The following is a 20,214-nucleotide window of genomic DNA, read 5'->3' as shown; positions in this document are numbered from 1 at the left end:
GAGAGAGAGAGAGAGAGAGAGAGAGAGAGAGAGAGAGAGAGAGAGCACGCAGCAGGACATTACCACTGACACCCAGAGAGAAAGAGAGCGAGAGAGATGAACGGAGAGGACAGAGAGAGAGAGAGATGAACAGAGAGAGGGACAGAGAGAGATAGGGACTGAGAGAGAGATAGAGACTGAGCAAGAGAGAGCAGCAGGACATTACCACTGACACCCTGAGAGAGAGAGAGAGAGAGAGAGAGAGAGAGAGAGATGAGGCACTGAATGAACTGAGAGAGAAAGCACGCAGGGCATTCTACGCCATTAAAAAGCCAATTCAAATTGAAATACCTATTAAAATTTGGCTAAAACTAATTGAATATGTCATTGAACCAATTGCACTTTAGGGCAGCGAGGTGTGTGGTCCACTTGCAAAACAAGATTTCACCAAATGAGACAAACACCCCATTGAAACCCTGCATGCAGAGTTCTGTAAGATTCTCCTACATGTCCAGAGGAAAACTACAAACAATGCATGCAGGGCAGAATTAGGCCAATATCCACTAATAATAAAAACTCCAAAAAGACCAATTAAGTTTTGGAAACATCTAAAATACAGTGACCCCCTCTCATATCATTACCAAGCCCTGCAATGCCAAGAGCTGAGCAAAGAAAAGAGAAAGTGTGTGTGAGAGAGAGAGATTACCGTACGACAGACCACATATTCACCCTGCACACCCTAATTGACAAACAAACAAACCAAAACAAAGGCAAAGTCTTCTCAAGCTTAGTTGTTTAAAAAAAAGCTTTTGCCTCAATTTGGCAAGTGATGTAGAGGGAAAAACATACAGCATTAATAAATCCATGTACACAAACAACAAGTGCAAGGTTAAAATTGGCAAAAAACACACACATTTCTTTCCACAGGGCTGTGGGGTGAGACAGCCCCACCCTCTTCATCATATATATATATATATATATATATATATATATATATATATATATATATCAACAAATTGATGAGGGCACTAGAACAGTCTGCAGCACCCGGCCTCACCCTACTAGAATCGGAAGTCAAATGTCTACCGTTTGCTGATTATCTGGTGCTTCTGTCCCCAACCAGGGAGGGCCTACTGCAGTACCTAGATCTTCTGCACAGAGTTTTGTCAGACCTGGGCCCTGACAGTAAATCTCAGCAAGACAAAAAGAATGGTGTTCCAAAAAAGGACCAGTTGCCAGGACCACGAATACAAATTCCATCTAGACACCGTTGCCCCAGAGCACACAAAAACTATACATACCTTGGCCTAAACATCAGCGCCACAGGTAACTTCCACAAAGCTGTGAACGATCTGAGAGACAAGGCAAGAAGGGCCTTATATGCCATCAAAAGGAAGATCAAATTTGACATACCAATTAGGATCTGGCTAAAAATACTTAAATCAGTTATAGAACCCGTTGCCCTTTATGGTTGTGAGGTCTGGGTTCCGCTCACCAACCAAGAATTCACAAAATGGAACAAACAACAGATTGACACTCTGCATGCAGAATTCTGCAAAAATATCCTCTGTGTACAATGTAAAATACCAAATAATGCATGCAGAGCAGAATTAGGCCAATACCTACTAATTATCAAAATCCAGAAAAGAGATCTTAAATTCTACAACCACCTAAAAGGAAGTGATTACCAAACCTTCCATAACAAAGCCATCACCTACAGAGAGACGAACCTGGAGAAGAGTCCCCTGAGCAAGCTGGTCCTGGGGCTCTGTTTACAAACACATAAAGACCCCGCAGAGCCCCAGGACAGCAACACAATTAGACCCAACCAAATCATGAGAAAACAAAAATATAAATACTTGACACATTGGAAAGATTTACCAAAAAAACCAAAGCAAACTAGAATGTTATTTAGCCCTAAACAGAGAGTACACAGTGGCAGAATACCTGACCACTGTGACTGACCCCAAATTAAGGAAAGCTTTGACTATGTACAGACTCAGTGAGCATAGCCTTGCGATTGAGAGAGGCTGCCGTAGGCAGACCTGGCTCTGAAGAGAAGACAGGCTATGTGCACACTGCCCACAAAATGAGGTGGAAACTGCTGCACTTCCTAACCTCCTGCCAAATGTATGACCATATTAGAGACACATATTTCCCTCAGATTACACAGATCCACAAAGAATTAGAAAACAAACCCAATTTTGATAAACTCCCATATCTACTGGGTGAAATACCACAGTGTGCCATCACAGCAGCAAGATGTGTGACCTGTTCACACAAGAAAAGGGCAACCAGTGAAGAACAAACACCATTGTAAATAAAACCCATATTTATGTTTATTTGTTTTCCCTTTTGTACTATTTGCACATCGCTACAACACTGTATATAGACATAATATGACATTTGAAATGTCTTTATTCTTTTCGAACTTGTGTGTAATGTTTACTGTTAATTTTTATTGTTTATTTCACTTTTGATTATTATCTACTTCACTTGCTTTGCCAATGTTAACATATGCTTCCCATGTCAATAAAGCCCTTAAACTGAATTGTTTTGAGAGAGAGAGTGAGTGAGGACTCCCCCATTCAAAATGATATGGTAGAGGACAGGACATTAAGCCAGTCCCCTGTAGCTGTGATGCTCTGTGTATGCTGTAAGACCTTTCTGTGGGATATAGACACCGAGCAGCTTTCAGCAAAGAGCTAGAGAAGACCTTCCTCATTGGAAAAACTCCACATGCAACATTAAAATAACACTCTTCTGCGCAAACCATTTATACAACATTAAAATGCATGTGATACCCCATATGTAGAGAATGTACAATTAGAACACACATAGAGACGCATACATATATGGTGTATGTACAATTAAAATGTCATTCTGTCTGAGCATCTGTTCTGTACACCGGGAGCCTGGCAGTCAGTATAGGCTGTGAATGTAAAAGGAAAGTGCATGGAAACCATGTCCTGTCAGTTATAATGTAGAGGTTCATCATCTTTACCTAAATAAGTAACACTGGCATACTAAAATACCCTCACTCACCCACACCCACAGACAGAGAGATAGGAGAGAGAGAGAGAGAGAGAGAGAGAGAGAGAGAGAGAGAGAGAGAGAGGGAGCATGCAAGGGGGCCAGGACCGAGTTTGCGAAATGCTGCTGTGTTACAAACAAACCACAGCAAAGGCAGGAATGTGATTATAATGACTGCTTTTTGGGCTTAAATAATATACCTGTTTTTCCTAACATATCATAGGTGAATTGTTATGTTTTGAGTGCCATTCTTGATATCTTCTCATCTCTCTCTCTCTCTCTTCCATAGAGAGAATAGGGAGCTCCCTCATCACTGCTGCCTCCTGGTCAGGAGAGTGAACTACAAAGCAGAAAAGTCCCTAAACAACTTCACAGAGGATAGATATTTCTCTGATTTACAATACAAAATACAGTACCAGTCAAAAAGTTTGGACACACCTACTCATTCTAGGATTTTTCTTAATTTGTACTATTTTCAACATTTCTACATTGTAGTGAAGACATCAACACTATAAAATAACACATGGAATCATGTAGTAACAAAAAAAGTGTTAAACAAATCAAAATATGTTTTAGATTTTAGATTCTTCAAAGTAGACACCCTTTGTGTTGATGACAGGTTTGCACACCCTTGGTATTCTCTCAACCAGCTTCACCTGGAATGCTTTTCCAACAGTCTTGAAGGAGTTCCCACATGCTGAGCACTTGTTGGCTGCTTTTCCTTCACTCTGCGGTTCAACTCCCAAACCATCTCAATTGGGTTGAGGTCGGGTGATTGTGGAGGCCAGGTCATCTGATGCAGCACTCCATCACTCTCCTTCTTGGTCAAATAGCCCTTACACAGCCTGGAGGTATGTTTTGGGTCATTGTCCTGTTGAAAAACAAATGATAGTCCCTCTAAGCGCAAACCAGATTGGATGGCGTATCGCTGCAGAATGCTGTGGTAGTCATGCTGGTTAAGTGTGCCTTGAATTCTAAATAAATCAAAGACAGTGTCACCAGCAAAGCACCCCCACACCATCACACCTCCTTCACCATGCTTCACGGTGGGAACCACACATGCAGAGATCATCTGTTCACCTACTCTGCGTCTCACAAAGACATGGTGGTTGAAACCAAAAATCAAAAATTTGGACTCATCAGACCAAAGGACAGATGATTTCCACCGGTCTAATGTCATTTGCTCATGTTTCTTGGCCCAAGCAAGTATCTTCTTCTAATTGGTGTCCTTTTGATGTGGTTTCTTTGCAGCAATTCAACCATGAAGGCCTGATTCACTCAGACTCCACAGAACAGTGGATGTTGAGATGTGTCTGTTACTTGAATTCTGTGAAGCAATCATTTGGGCTGCAATCTGAGGTGCAGTTAACTCTAATGAACTGCAGCAGAGGTAACTCTGGGTCTTCCTTTCCTTTGGCGGACCCCATGAGAGCCAGCGCTTGATGGTTTTTGCGACAGCACTTGAAGAAACTTTCAACATCCTTGAAATTTTCCGGATTGACTGATCTTCATGTCTTAAAGTAATAATGGACTCTCATTTCTCTTTGCTTATTTGAGCTGTTCTTGCCATAATATGGACTTGGTATTTACCAAATAGGGCTATCTTCTGTATACCATCCCTACCTTGTCACAACACAACTGATTGGCTAAACGCATTAAGAAGAAAGAACACAAATTAACTTTTAACAAGGCACACCTGTTAATTGACATGTATTCCAGGTGAAGCTGGTTGAGAGAATGCCAAGAGTGTGCAAACCTGTCATAAAGGCAAAGGGTGGCTACTTTGAAGAATCTGAAATATAAAATATATTTTGATTTGTTTAACACTGTTTTGGTTACTACATGATTCCATATGTGTTATTTCATAGTTTTGATGTCTTCATTATTATTCTACTATGTAGAAAATAGTACAAATAAAGAAAAACCATGGAATGAGTAGGTGTGTCTAAACTTTTGACTGGTACTGTATGTAGACACATTTTAGAATGAACCATTGTCAACAGAAATTCCTGATGACACCAGTGATTGTTCTGCTCAACGTGACCTTAATCAGAGATATTATTTGCAGTAATAAATGTCAGACCCTGTTCAGGTGGTACAGGAGACATCCAAAAGTAGAAATAGAGCAATGATGGAGTGGCTGGGCTGAAACAGGATGAAGACAGTAATAATCAATCACAGTTGGAAGGAGACAGAAGGGGCCAGATATGAATCATCACACACAGATAAGCCTTGTTCAAATTAACATGACTCAGGAGTGACAGAGGATATGGACACATACAGTAATAATCAAGACCAGATGGAGTGGCCTATTTACCTGAGAGGATGGATGAAGGCAGTAATAATCAAGGCCAGATGGAGTGGCCTATTTACCTGAGAGGATGGATGAAGGCAGTAATAATCAAGACCAGATGGAGTGGCCTATTTACCTGAGAGGATGGATGAAGGCAGTAATAATCAAGGCCAGATGGAGTGGCCTATTTACCTGAGAGGATGGATGAAGGCAGTAATAATCAAGGCCAGATCGAGTGGCCTATTTACCTGAGAGGATGGATGAAGGCAGTAATAATCAAGGCCAGATCGAGTGGCCTGTCTACCTGAGAGGATGGATGAAGGCAGTAATAATCAAAGCCAGATGGAGTGGCCTATCTACCTGACAGGATGAAGAAGATCCCGGAAACGAAGGCCAGGATGGTGCGCTGGGGCCGGATGTGTCCGATGTTACTGATGACAAAGGCCGTGAAGACGAAAAGCAGAGACACCATGGGGAATGGAGTGGCCGTCCGCACCATCTCTACAGGGTCACAGTGTTAGAGGTTAGAGGTCATAGCAGAGACACCATGGGAAATTGAGTGGCTGTCCGCACCATCTCTACAGGGTTACAGTATTAGAGGTCAAATGTTATGCGCTAACCATAATAGAGAGCAATAGTAATGGCGCCTTTTTGTAGGCATCAACTTCGCCATGGCTCATTGGCCAAAGCCTATGGGGAAATGAATTGAGGTTTTGGAGGGGTTTTGGATAAATGCCAAAAATAAGGTATGTTGTATACACAGGCTTAGGGAGACCTTACACATTTTGTTCTATGAGATAATCATCAGCTAACGTCACTTTTTGTGAATTTTTAAGCATTTACAGTTGAAGTCGGAAGTTTACATACACCTTAGCCAAATACATTGAAACTCAGTTTTTCACAATTCCTGACATTTAATCCTAGTAAAAATCCCTGTTTTAGGTCAGTTAGGATCACCAGTTTATTTTAAGAATGTGAAATGTCAGAATAATAGTAGAGAATGATTAATTTCAGATTTTATTTCTTTCATCACACTCCCAGTGGGTCAGAAGTTTACATACACTCAATTAGTATTTGGTAGCATTTCCTTTAAATTGTTTAACTTGGGTCAAACGTTTTGGGTAGACTTCCACAAGCATCCTACAATAAGTTTGGTTAATTTTGGCCCATTCCTCCTGACAGAGCTGGTGTAACTGAGTCAGGTTTGTAGGCCTCCTTGCTCGCACACGCTTTTTCAGTTCTGCCCACAAATTTTCTATGGGATTGAGATCAGGGCTTTGTGGTGGCCACTCCAGTACCTTGACTTTGTTGTCCTTAAGCCATTTTGCCACAACTTTGGAAGTATGCTTGGGGTCATTGTCCATTTGGAAGACCAATTTGCGGCCAAGCTTTAACTTCCTGATTGATGTCTTGAGATGTTGCTTCAATATATCCACATAATTTACCTCCCTAATGATGCCATCTATTTTGTGAAGTGCACCAGTCCCTCCTGCAGCAAAGCACCCCCACAACATGATGCTGCCACCCCCGTGCTTCACGGTTGGGATGGTGTTCTTCGGCTTGCAAGCCTCCCCCTTTTTCCTCCAAACATAACGATGGTCATTATGGCCAAACAGTTCTATTTTTGTTTCATCAGACCAGAGGACATTTCTCCAAAAAGTACGATCTTTGTCCCCATGTGCAGTTGCAAACCATAGTCTGGCTTTTTTATGGTGGATTTGGAGCAGTGGCTTCTTCCTTGCTGAGCGGCCTTTCAGGTTATGTCGATATAGGACTCGTTTTACTGTGGATATAGCTACTTTTGTACCTGTTTCCTCCAGCATCTTCACAAGGTCCTTTGCTGTTGTTCCGGGATTGATTTGCACTTTTCGCACCAAAGTACATTCATCTCTAGGAGACAGAACGCGTCTCCTTCCTGAGCGGTATGGCGGCTGCGTGGTCCCATGGTGTTTGTACTTGGGTACTATTGCTTGTACAGATGAACGTGGTACCTTCAGGCGTTTGGAAATTGCTCCCTGTCACGCCCTGACCTGAGAGAGAGGGTTTGTTTCTCTATGTGGTTAGGTCAGGGTGTGGGGTGGGCATTCTATGTTTTGTATTTCTTTGTGTTGGGCCGAGTATGGTTCCTAACCAGAGGCAGCTGTCTATTGTTGTCTCTGATTAGGAACCATACTTAGGCAGCCTGTTTTCCTTTGGGGTTTGTGGGTAGTTTGCTTTCTGTTTAGTTGTAAGTACCTGACAGAACTGTCGGCTGTCATTTTTGTTTATGTGTAAAGTGTTCATTTTTGCATTAAATTACAAGATGAACATATTCCAAGCTGCACCTTGGTCGACTCCTTTTGACGAATGTGACACTCCCAAGAATGAACCAGACTTGTGGAGGTCTACAATTGTTTTTCTGAGATCTTAGCTGATTTCTTTTGATTTTCCCATGATGTGAAGCAAAGATGCACTGAGTTTGAAGGTAGTCCTTCAAATACATCCGCAGGTACACGTTCAATTGACTCAAATGATGTCAATTAGCCTATCAGAAGCTTCTAAAGCCATGACATAATTTTCTGGAATTTTCCAAGCTGTTTAAAGGCACAGTCAACTTAGTGTATGTAAACTTCTGACCCACTGGAATTGTGATACAGTGAATTATAAGTGAAATAATCTGTTTAGAAACAATTGCTGGAAAATGTACTTGTGTCATGCACAAAGTAGATGTCCTAACCGACTTGCCAAAACTATAGTTTGTTCACAAGAAGTTTGTGGATTGGTTGAAAAACGAATTTCAATGACTCCAAACTAAGTTTATGTAAACTTCCGACTTCAAATGTATGTAATCATAACAAACACATAAATTACATAAAGGCTTCATAATAATTAATAAATGCCATGTTAACTGACTGCTATTATCTCATAGAACAAAATGTATAAGATCTCCTATGCCTGTGTTAACCATAGAACTTATTTTTTTCTCTGTTTATCCAAAACCCCTCCAAAACCCCAATGAATTTCCCCATAGGCTTTGGCCAACGAGCCATTAATGGCTGAACAAACCAGAGGTAACTCATTCCTGTTCTTTAGGGCTACAAGTTGGTGAGCTCTATGCTGAGCATGCAGTGTAAAGTTGTAAGTGTAGGGTACAGTATACTCACTCAGAATGTTAGCAGTATTCTCTGTGGTGATCTCTATCTCTGGCTCAGTGAAATACTCTGACGCCACACATCTCCCATTCTCTGTCCCTGAGAGAGAAGGGAAAGAAAGAGGAGTGTATAAAATTGAGGCTTGAATGAGAAAGAGAGAGGGAGGCAGATACATACATGCAGGGGTGGACTGGGACCAAAAATCTGCCCTACCATTTCTAACATGATGGACCATTTTTTTCTTTGAGGCCCCCACACTGGCCCATTTTGTTATTTGAGGCCCCCATGTTTTGCCAGTTAATTATAATTTTGCACAAAGAAAACAAGTTAGGCAAAAAATGGACCAGCCCATCTGGCATTTCCCCAAAATGCCAGATGGCCAGTCCGCACCTGCATACGTTAATGAACAAATAATACAGTATATAACATTGAGATTGTGAAGTTGCACTGATATAAGGTCTGTTTTGAATTTTCCCCTAATGGTTAAGATTCAGATTTAGAAGGAGTGAACTGATCCTAGACTAACTATGGCTAATTCTATCCGGAGCAGATTGGTCAGGTCACCACTGCTATTGAGGGTCAGAGGTCATATGTACCCGCCACGAAGCAAACCCTCCAGAGGCCAGAGTGCAGGGCCATCTTGACCTCCATGCTCTGGTTCTGCTGCAGCACGATGCCCTCCTCCATCAGCAGCCAGTAGTCTGTAGACACAGCCACACCCACCAGCAGTAGACCACACGCCCCAAACACCGTGGACAGGATGGTCAGCGCTCTGCTACTGCACGAACTCATCTAGAGACAGAGGGAGAGCGGGAGGAGAGGAGGGAGAGGAGGGAAGGAGAAGGAGAGAGAGCAAGGATAAGTCAGACTTATTGCATGAAGTCTTCAGAGAGGAGCGAGAGACAAAGCAAAGAGAGAGACAGAAAACTCTTTTAATTTTAAGTCAGACTTATAGATTGAACTCATTTACAGAGAGAGGGAAAGAGAGAGGGAGGGAGACAGATACCTCGTTCAGAAGTCATGCTGAGAGAAAGCGTTTGTTTCTCTACCACTCTTTGTAATATTAACCACTACACAACATGTCAGGGGCTACAGTAGCTTGAATACTACACCAACACACACACACACACACACACACACACACACACACACACACACACACACACACACACACACACACACACACACACACACACACACACACACACACACACACACACACACACACACACACACACACACACACCCTTACAAAGAAACATGAGTCAGATACATGTGGTTTTCGAACACTTGTGAAGTTTCACATGTACATTTTTCAGGTGTTTTCCCTCATGAAAAAAATGAACGTGTTTATTTTTTTACCACTTCCAGCTACATCTGAGGGGTATTCCAGAAATATGGTTTAACAAATTCAGGATTTCCTGAACATATCAGGCTTGTCTTAACCAGATGAGGAAGTCCAGGATTTCTTGGTTCCAGAACCGCTGCTTTTCGTTTAAGTTATTAGGCTAAGTGAAGCAGATTGGTTGATCAACTGGCACGTGCACGCAACATTCAAAAAGGTTCTCTGTCAATGACAGAAAAAAAGGACAGATATGGAGTCAAAAGACAGAGCCCAATATTTCAAAAGTCTAGAACAAGAAACAATTGTAAAACACCAACGAATATGATATTTCTCCCAAAAAGTAATACATCTGCCGCCGCAAAAGCCAGAGAGGGAGTCTGGCAGACAACTGCAGACAGTGTTAAATGGTTCTAATATCTAATAGGCCTAGTTTACACATATGGCTGATTAGTAACAATGCTTTCACTTTATAGAGCACTTTTATTGCAACGCTGGTGATATTACGTGTTAAGGCTATGGCCTAATATGTAAATTGTAGTAACCTATGTCACAATTGCAATGGTAGGACCATTCCATAGCCCATGTAGGGTGATGTGTTGAATTCATAGAGTGCTTTGATGACAACACGGGCAGCAATGTTGTTCAATGTTTAGTTGTAACCCCATGGGAGTCAGATCATTCGACAAAAGAAGGAAGGAAGACCATTGAATTCAATGACTGTTTGTGAAAATGATTTGTTTTGGTGAAAGTTTAGGCTACAGTGTTCAGTCGCTACCTGTTTGTTTATGCTGTTAAAGTTGTTTCTATTCACGTAGTCTCCTTCATTTGGTCCAGAGGGTGTTTGAATGGGAGATATGTGTCCATCTATAACACCAATGATGTTTAGAAAATCTGCGGGATGAATTAGGCGATGTATTATTTTTATCATGTTGTCTAGGTTGATTAATTTGAGATTAGCAAAGCATCGCTGGCAGTCAACTGATCGCAGCCTACTGTACCTGTGATTCTGTAAAAGTTCTCCTTGATTATATGGACAACTTGATGGCCAGGGAATGCAACACAGACATAAAAAAAAATATCTCCAATGAGAGGCAGACTTCTTCCGGCTCTAGACACCGTTGCCTTGCCATATAGTTCAGCATCGCCCACATTGTACAGGATATTTCCAGTGGCAAAAAATCTCCAAGCAATACACAGAGTTTGTATAGCAGTCAACGCGAAACCGCGTTGGGTGACATTTGCTATATGTGGGTTGAGTAAATTTTCCAGATATATGAGTGATTGTGCTGAAAAATGATAATGTTCAAAAATTAATTTTTCGGAATGATCTAAAGGATGTATTTGAGGTCCAATAATTAGTTCCCTTTGTAAAGTACGGCGAACAATGCAGGCTCCGATGTCAAGTGGATTTTCCAAGGAGTCAGGCCATAGTGAAGAACAAGCATCTGAAGATAAGGCTCTCTTTCAAGCTCTCTTTCTGGAGGCCGAAATTCTGAGTTTGCACACATTCTGGTATGACAGATCTCGCTAAATCACTAATCCGGCTTTTTGGTATACTCGTCTGGTCTCCCATTTGGGGACCAACCAGAAACGACCCTGCTTAGCTTCAGAGGCAAACCAGCAGTGGGATGCAGGGTACCATGATGCTGGAATGTGCCAAAACTTGAAAAAAGGCAGTGACAGCAAATGCCAGGGTAAAATAATCAACTATAGGGAAACTTGCATGAAAGAGAGACGTTTTATTTAATTACAGTATCATTCAAAATGTTTTACAGAAAATATTTGTTTTGCATCCATTTACAAATGATTTACTCTTGCGTTGAAAAATGGTTTCCTTGCAATATATATTTTACTCTCAATACATTTGGGTTTATGTTTTGCTTTCAATATCATTATTTTTGTTTGCAATACTAAGAATTTTGTTTTCGACATCAGTTTTTTAAATTGATATTAATGGCACAAAAAAGTAAGTTACTCACTAGAAAATTGCACCGTATGTTGTTTAAAGCGGCAATCCTTAATTTAAACATTAACAAAGTGGGCTCCCCGGCACAGTTTAGGTAAAAAGCTGATGGATGGGGCTGGAGAAACGCAACCACTCTCAAATCCATAGCCTATGCTCTGGACTGACCATCCATGATATCAAAATGATAGTTTTAACCTATATAGTTTTTAATCTATACAGTGTTTGTTTACATTTACTTTGTTTACAAACATTGGAGTAAATGTGGAGTTTTCTTACATGTGAGACTGCAAATTAGATTTTCACTTTCACATGTGGAATTGCAAGTTCACATGTGAAAAACAATCATATGTGAAAGTTAGATTTTTAGATTTTTACATGTGATTCCACATGAGAAAGTGAGATTTTCACATGTAAAAGTTTTGTGAGGCACATGTGAAAAGATGGCGTTAACATGTGAACTCTAAATGTAATACATGTGAAAACAGCTATTTCCCATGTGAAACTGCAAATTTGATGTGTGTTTTTTTGTAAGGGCACACAAACATGTCATTTTGTCACTAAAAAGGAATTATTACACATCCATTTGGGAACCAATCGCAGAAAAGGTCAAAGGGCAGAGAGATGATGAGGGCCAAGTTAATGATCATTAACAAGCACACACAGGTTCCATTGTGATTCCGACATTAACTTTCCAGGCCTTAGTGCTGGTTGACTGGCCAACACTGCACTGCATATCCTCCCTCCCCAGTCAGCACGCTGGGTGTGTGTGTGTTAATTCACCCTGTGTGTTCATTCATCACCCATTTGCGACACAATCGCCTCTTGTATATTGTACACTGCTCTTGTCCATTGTGTCCTCACATCACCCTGAAGAGTAATTTGGTCAGTGGTCCTCAATGCTGTTTCAGAGTAAGTGTCTTCGTCGGAGATGAGCTTCCAGTCTATGCTCAGTTTCTCATTTATCACGCTAATGGTTAAGGATAGGAAGTGAGGAGGGGAAGCTGATTCTAGATCTGTGGCTATGGGCAGCTTCTACCCAGAGTGACATTAACTGCACTGAGTCCCTATCCCACTGGCAAAGCATGCTGGGAGAGAAGGCATCTCCTATGGATGTGCTTATTGTGCAGTGAATGGAGCGAATGGAGAGGGAAGGAGGGATGAATGGAGAGGGAAGGAGGGATGAATGGAGAGTGAAGGAGGATTGAATGGAGAAGGAAGAGTGAATGGAGCCTGGCTTTGTGAGTGAGGGATGGGAGGATTGGAAGGGATGGGGGCAGGCAGGCGGAGAGGGACTTAAAGAGCTGGGAGAAGGGAATTAAGAATAGGGTGGAGAGAGAGACAGATTCAACGGAGGAAAACAGATAAGAAGACAAAGACAGGAAGGAAGACAGACAGACAGACAGTGAACGGAGGATAACTATGGAAAGAGCTAGTAAAACTCTACATGCATATGTTATTTATACTACTGATTTGCTGTTGTGGATTATTAGGTGATAATTACTTTAGCATACTGATGAAATGGTGTTAGCTCAGAGACTGTCTCCCTCCTAATTGGATATCCTTCTCATTCTCTCCTTATCCCTCTATTTCTACTTCCTTCTTTCTCCTTCCCTCTGTTTCTTTCCTTCTCTTCACGTCTTCCCCTTACTTCTTTATCCCTTTCACATCTTAATTTTCACCCTCTTCCCAATGTTTTCCCCTTCCCGTTTCATTCCTCAGTGTCCTTCCCTCTCTCCTTCTCTCCTTCTCTCCTCCACCATTTTCACCTGGTCATATTTCTCTCCCTGTGTTTTCTCTCCAGTCTGTGTGGTGACTCAGCGGAGCCCCCAGAGCTGAGTGGAGACGCATGGGTCTGGGGGGGGGGGGGGGGGGGGGACATTGTGTGTGTATGTGTGTGTGGGGTCCAAGGAGAAGAGACATGACAGTACAGAATCTGGGGCTAGATAAGGAGGACCAGTCAGAGACATTCATTCACAGATACAGAGGAAAATAGATCTGACTAAAGACAGAGATATGGAAAGAAGAGGAGGGGGAATAGCTAGAAGAGAGACAGAGAGGAGAGGAGGAGGAGAGATATGATGAGAGAGGATAGGAGTGACCAAAAGAGAGACATAGATAATAGAAGGAGCAACTAGAAGAAAGACAGAGAGGAGAGGAGGATGAGAGATATGATGAGAAGATAGGAGTGACCAGAAGAAAGACAGAGAGGAGAGGAGGAGTGACTAGAAGAGAGACAGAGAGGAGAGGAGGAGCGACTAGAAGAGAGACAGAGAGGAGCGGAGGAGCGACTAGAAGAGAGACAGAGAGGAGAGGAGGAGTGACTAGAAGAGAGACAGAGAGGAGGAGAGACAGAGAGGAGAGGAGGAGGAGAGATATGGTGAGAGAGGATAGGAGGAGTGACTAGAAGAGAGACAGAGAGGAGAGGAGGAGAGACTAGAAGAGAGACAGAGAGGAGAGGAGGAGAGACTAGAAGAGAGACAGAGAGGAGAGGAGGAGTGACTAGAAGAGAGACAGAGAAGAGAGGAGGAGTGACTAGAAGAGAGACAGAGAGGAGGAGAGACAGAGAGGAGAGGAGGAGGAGAGAGATGGTGAGAGAGGATAGGAGGAGTGACTAGAAGAGAGACAGAGAGGAGAGGAGGAGTGACTAGAAGAGAGACAGAGAGGAGAGGAGGAGTGACCAGAAGAGAGACAGAGAGGAGAGGAGGAGTGACTAGAAGAGAGACAGAGAGGAGAGGAGGAGTGACTAGAAGAGAGACAGAGAGGAGGAGAGACAGAGAGGAGAGGAGGAGGAGAGAGATGGTGAGAGAGGATAGGAGGAGTGACTAGAAGAGAGACAGAGAGGAGAGGAGGAGAGACTAGAAGAGAGACAGAGAGGAGAGGAGGAGTGACTAGAAGAGAGACAGAGAGGAGAGGAGGAGTGACTAGAAGAGAGACAGAGAGGAGAGGAGGAGTGACTAGAAGAGAGGCAGAGAGGAGAGGAGGAGTGACTAGAAGAGAGACAGAGAGGAGAGGAGGAGTGACTAGAAGAGAGACAGAGAGGAGAGGAGGAGTGACTAGAAGAGAGGCAGAGAGGAGAGGAGGAGTGACTAGAAGAGAGACAGAGAGGAGAGGAGGAGTGACTAGAAGAGAGGCAGAGAGAAGGGGTGACTAGAAGAGAGACAGAGAGGAGGAGAGACAGAGAGGAGAGGAGGAGGAGAGATATGGTGAGAGAGGATAGGAGGAGTGACTAGAAGAGAGACAGAGAGGAGAGGAGGAGAGACTAGAAGAGAGACAGAGAGGAGAGGAGGAGTGACTAGAAGAGAAACAGAGAGGAGAGGAGGAGTGACTAGAAGAGAGACAGAGAAGAGAGGAGGAGTGACTAGAAGAGAGACAGAAAGGAGGAGAGACAGAGAGGAGAGGAGGAGGAGAGATATGGTGAGAGAGGATAGGAGGAGTGACTAGAAGAGAGACAGAGAGGAGAGGAGGAGTGACTAGAAGAGAGACAGAGAGGAGAGGAGGAGTGACCAGAAGAGAGACAGAGAGGAGAGGAGGAGTGACTAGAAGAGAGACAGAGAGGAGAGGAGGAGTGACTAGAAGAGAGACAGAGAGGAGGAGAGACAGAGAGGAGAGGAGGAGGAGAGAGATGGTGAGAGAGGATAGGAGGAGTGACTAGAAGAGAGACAGAGAGGAGAGGAGGAGAGACTAGAAGAGAGACAGAGAGGAGAGGAGGAGTGACTAGAAGAGAGACAGAGAGGAGGAGGAGGAGGAGAGGTCCAAAAAAAGTAAGGGAGTAATCAGTGTCTTCTGATCCCTCCTGTCTCAGCCTCCAGTATTTATGCTGCAGTAGTTTATGTGTCGGGGGGCTAGGGTCAGTCTGTTACATCTGGAGTATTCTCTTGTCTTATCCGGTGTCCTGTGTGAATGTAAATATGCTCTCTCTAATTCTCTCTTTCTCTCTTTCTTTCTTTCTCTCGGAGGACCTGAGCCCTAGGACCATGCCTCAGGACTACCTGTCATGATGACTCCTTGCTGTCCCCAGTCCACCTGGCCATGCTGCTGCTCCAGTTTCAACTGTTCTGCCTGCGGCTACGGAACCCTGACCTGTTCACCGGACGTGCTTGTTGCACCCTCGACAATTACTATGATTATTATTATTTGACCATGCTGGTCATTTACGAACATTTTAACATCTTGACCATGTTCTGTTATAATATCCACCCGGCACAGCCAGAAGAGGACTGGCCACCCCTCTTAGCCTGGTTCCTCTCTAGGTTTCTTCCTAGGTTTTTGGCCTTTCTCAGGAGTTTTTCCTAGGGAGTTTTTCCCAGCCACCGTGCTTCTTTCACATGCATTGCTTGCTGTTTGGGGTTTTAGGCTGGGTTTCTGTACAGCACTTTGAGATTTCAGCTGATGTACGAAGGGCTATATAAATAAATTTGATTTGATGATTTAATCAAGACAAGAAGTCAGATATGAAGAATGAATGGAAGAAATACACAAGGAGTGGTCAGTGAAGAGTCAGCCCAACTCTGCAGTATTTCTAAAAGCTGTCCCCTCCCTGGTGCCCTCACTCACTGACATTTACATTTCAGTCCTTTAGCAGACACTCTTTTCCCTCAAATCCCCCTCAGTGATGTGATAGGCCTGGATAGGTAGACGCTATATGGTGGAAACTATTACTTACTGTGAACCAGACGCCTCCGATTCACAGAGGAGATAACTTAATGGAAATTATGATATCCAAAAATTGAGGTGATAGGACTCATCAAAACTTGGCAGTCCCATGTCCTCTCTGCCAGTCAGCGCCAGATGTTAGCGTGACACTCCAGAAGTGCCAGTTGACTTCAGGTCACAGCCACGGTGATGTCACTATGCTGTCCTGCCAACTGGAATGTGCGTGACAGTGCTCACATATGGTCCTTCACTAGATTAGAAGTATTGTAGAAGTAATTGCCCCTCTGGGATTAATCACGTTTTTAAAATGTCATTTAATTGAATATTGCGTATCTATTTGCATGGTCCCTAACATGATCTTCATGTATTCTATGAAAAAAGGACACTCTGATGAAAGCATTTAAGCCATAACATTGGTGAAGTGAAATGCTTTACGCTGCAATTAAGTTCCAGTTCAGAACATTGGACAGCACTCCTAATGTCCAGTTCAGCACCATGGACAGCACTCTCACTGTCAAGTTCAGGATTCTTGGACAGCACCCTCATTGTCCAGTTCAGCACCATGGACAGCACTCACATTGTCCAGTTCAGCACCATGGACAGCACTCTAATTGTCCAGTTCAGCACCATGGACAACACCAGTGTCCAATGTCCAGTTCAGGATCCTTGGACAGCACCCTCATTGTTCAGCACCATGGACAGCACTCTCATTGTCCAGTTCAGCACATTGGAAAGCACTCTCATTGTCCACTTCAGCACCATGGACAGCACCCACAGTGTCCAGTTCAGCACCATGGACAGCACTCTCAGTGTCCAGTTCAGCACCATGGACAGCACCCCCACCGTCCACTTCAACACCATGGACAGCACCCTCACTGTCAAGTTCAGGATCCTTGGACAGCACCCTCACTGTCAAGTTCAGGATCCTTGGACAGCACCCTCATTGTCCAGTTCAGCACCATGGACAGCACTCTCATTGTCCAGCTCAGCACCATGGACAACACCCTCATTGTCCAGTTCAGCACCATGGACAGCACCCTTAGTGTCCATTTCAGCACCATGGACAGCACTCTTATTGTCCAGCAGCACCATGGACAGAACTCTCACTGTCCAGCAGCACCATGGACAGCACTATTACTGTCCAGTTCAGAACGCTCAACACCCAGTTTAGCACCATGGACAGTACTCCCACTGCTTCAAGGGGTTCTCCAGAGCTTCAGGGTGTGCAGGCTTTTCGCTCCATCCTATCACTAACTCAGCTGTTTCAAATAATCACCTAATCCTGATCTTCAGTCTAGGCTATGATCTGAATCAGGTTTGTTACTGAAGGACTGGAGCAAAAATCTGCACACCATCTGGAAAAAACCTGTGTTAGACAGTGTGTGAAGCTGTGAGGGGTCTCTCCGTGGTGCTGAACTAACGTGAGGCCAGTCTCTGCCACTACTGCTCCCACAACTATATTCCATGGTGTTGTCATGATGTGGTCACTGTTCACGGCACCTCCGGTTGAGGATCGGAGGTGGAAAACCCTTTTAAACTAGTCTTTTCTAGTTGTTTCTTTTCTAGCAGGACCAGACAGTAATGACCCTGTAGTTTAGTCTACTAGGTGAGATAGATCTGTAAAGACCTGCAGGTTCACTTCACCTGGTATACTCTCTGGAATGAGAGACAGAGAGAGAGAGAGAGAGCTAAAGTGATGGATGAGAGGGAGTGATGGATGAATGGATGAAAATGAGTGCCCACAACACAAACAAAGTGTCTACAGTAGGGCTGCCCAACCCTCTTCCTGGAGATCCACCATCCTGTGGGTTTTCAGTCCAACCCTAATTTAACACACCTGATTATACTTATTAGCTGCTCAACAAGACCTTAACTAGCTGAATCAGATATGCTAAACTAGGGTTGGACTGAACACCTACAGGACAATAGATCTCCAGGAAGAGGGTTGGGCAGCCCTGGTCTACAGAAACTAGGAGAGAGGGTCAGAGAACGAAGGAGAGTGATAATGAGAGTGAGGGAGAATAAGACAGATGGAGAGAGACAGAGAGAGAAGAAGAGAGGAGTGAAAAAGAGGGTGAGAGAGGGAGAGAGAATAAGAGAAAGAGAGAAAGAGAAGAGATAGAAGTGAATGAGAGGGAGAGAGATTGCAGTGAAAATAGGACTGGAGGGCAGGATTAGCCCCTCCAGAGTTTATAAGACAAAGAAGACAAAGTGAGAGACTGAGGCTGAAACAGATGTAGGTTAATATAGGGAAAGACCTTGGCCCAAAAAGGCAAGAAGTACCCCACGTGAACACGCATGCCCTGGGCTGGGTGTGCTCACACTGCACGTGCTAAACTAATTACTTGCATTAACTACGATATAACTAAGTAGCAACAAAAACTATTCCATGTCAAAATTACTCACAGGAAAAAGCACACACACAGAGACTCTCTCTCTCTCTCTCTCTCTCTCTCTCTCTCTCACACACACACACACACACACACACACACACACACACACACACACACACACACACACACACACACACACACACACACACACACACACACACACACACACACACACAAACACACACAGTGACTCATTCAGCAAGGACGTTTAGATAATGAAATTAAGAAAGCGGTGGCCACACTGTAAAAGGACAGCACATTTAAACAGAGAGAGAGAGCGATAGAAAGAGAGAGAGCGAGGGAGAGATAGATGGAATAACACAGTAGGTTACAGACCAATGTACATGAAATGACCATCATTTCCACCAGTAGGCTACCACCAGCGAGGTCTTCAGTTCACCAGTCTCTCCCCATCTATCTATTACCACAGCGCTGTGTGTGTATTTCTACTGTTTATTATAGATACGGTAGTCCCAGTTTATGTCACACGACACACACAATATGCCTCAGAATGTTGTTTGCAACCCCCTCCATTGCCACACTGTCACGCGGAGAGTTTGGAATTGATAAACATAGGCAGACCAGGCGCGACAAAGAAGACTGTATCCTCCAATGCGACTCTGACAAACATTAAAATGTGTTCATGTGAGTTAGACAACATAACATAGACGTTCCAGTAACAGATTAAAGCCATCCACGACAGACAAACCATTTTGGCAGATGTTGGCTACACGACACCAGAACGTGTTCACTGAAGTAGTTTATTATTAATATCTTTAATCTTATAAACCTCATGCAGTAGGGTAAAATGGTTCAGTTAAAATGTGTTTGTATATTTTGGGTTATGAGCAAAAACACTTACCCTGGCTGTCACAGGAGCGATATCAGAATGGTGTGCGCGCTTGACAGTAATCAAGAACCTCGCGCCTGGGAGGGTTGGCGGATATCGCAGTTCTCTCTCTCTCTATCTCTCTGTCCCCTCTTTCACTCCCTCTCTCGAATGTGTGTTACCCCCTTACGCTCCCTTACCCATCCTCACAATCTCCAACTCCCGCTCTTTTCACTCACACTATCTATGAGCACTGCTGCGGTGGGTCTGGAACTACAGTATACTGTACAACAGGGACAGTGGGGGACTGAAGAAGAGAGAGAGAGAGAGAGTGTGAAAGGCACACGAGGAAAGAGAGAGAGAGAGAGAGAGAGAGAGAGAGAGAGGGAGGGAGGGGGCGGGGGGATGTAGACGAAGGGAAATGCAGGGGAGCAAACTGCACGCTAAAAATAATACATTTTTATTGAACCTTTATTTTGACAGGGAGTCAATGCTGAGACCAACGTCTCTTTTCCAGATGAGCCCTGTATATTACCATAAAACACGTCAAAATACAATAAACACATTAAACTACACATTCATATGCACAATA

The 20,214-nt window shown here is 43.5% G+C and overlaps 1 protein-coding gene across 1 annotated transcript in view; it reads right to left on the bottom strand.

Moving 5' to 3' along the window:
- Window positions 1-19,920, bottom strand: part of LOC115177242 (voltage-dependent calcium channel gamma-7 subunit) — a 30,293-nt gene extending 10,373 nt beyond the window's left edge. Inside the window, exons 1-4 of the mRNA XM_029737844.1 lie at window positions 19,656-19,920; window positions 9,033-9,228; window positions 8,449-8,535; window positions 5,666-5,806 (exon numbers count right to left, since the gene is read on the bottom strand). Coding sequence (XP_029593704.1) covers window positions 5,666-5,806; window positions 8,449-8,535; window positions 9,033-9,228 — 424 coding nt within the window. The 5' untranslated portion in view covers window positions 19,656-19,920. The remainder of the gene's footprint in view (window positions 1-5,665; window positions 5,807-8,448; window positions 8,536-9,032; window positions 9,229-19,655) is intronic.
- Window positions 19,921-20,214: the final 294 nt, after the last annotated feature.

The sequence above is a fragment of the Salmo trutta genome, chromosome 37, assembly GCF_901001165.1.
Source record: "Salmo trutta chromosome 37, fSalTru1.1, whole genome shotgun sequence".
Taxonomy (NCBI): Eukaryota; Metazoa; Chordata; class Actinopteri; order Salmoniformes; family Salmonidae; genus Salmo; species Salmo trutta.
The sequence above is the reverse complement of the archived record's forward strand: the minus strand, read 5'-3'. Positions and strand labels throughout refer to the sequence as shown.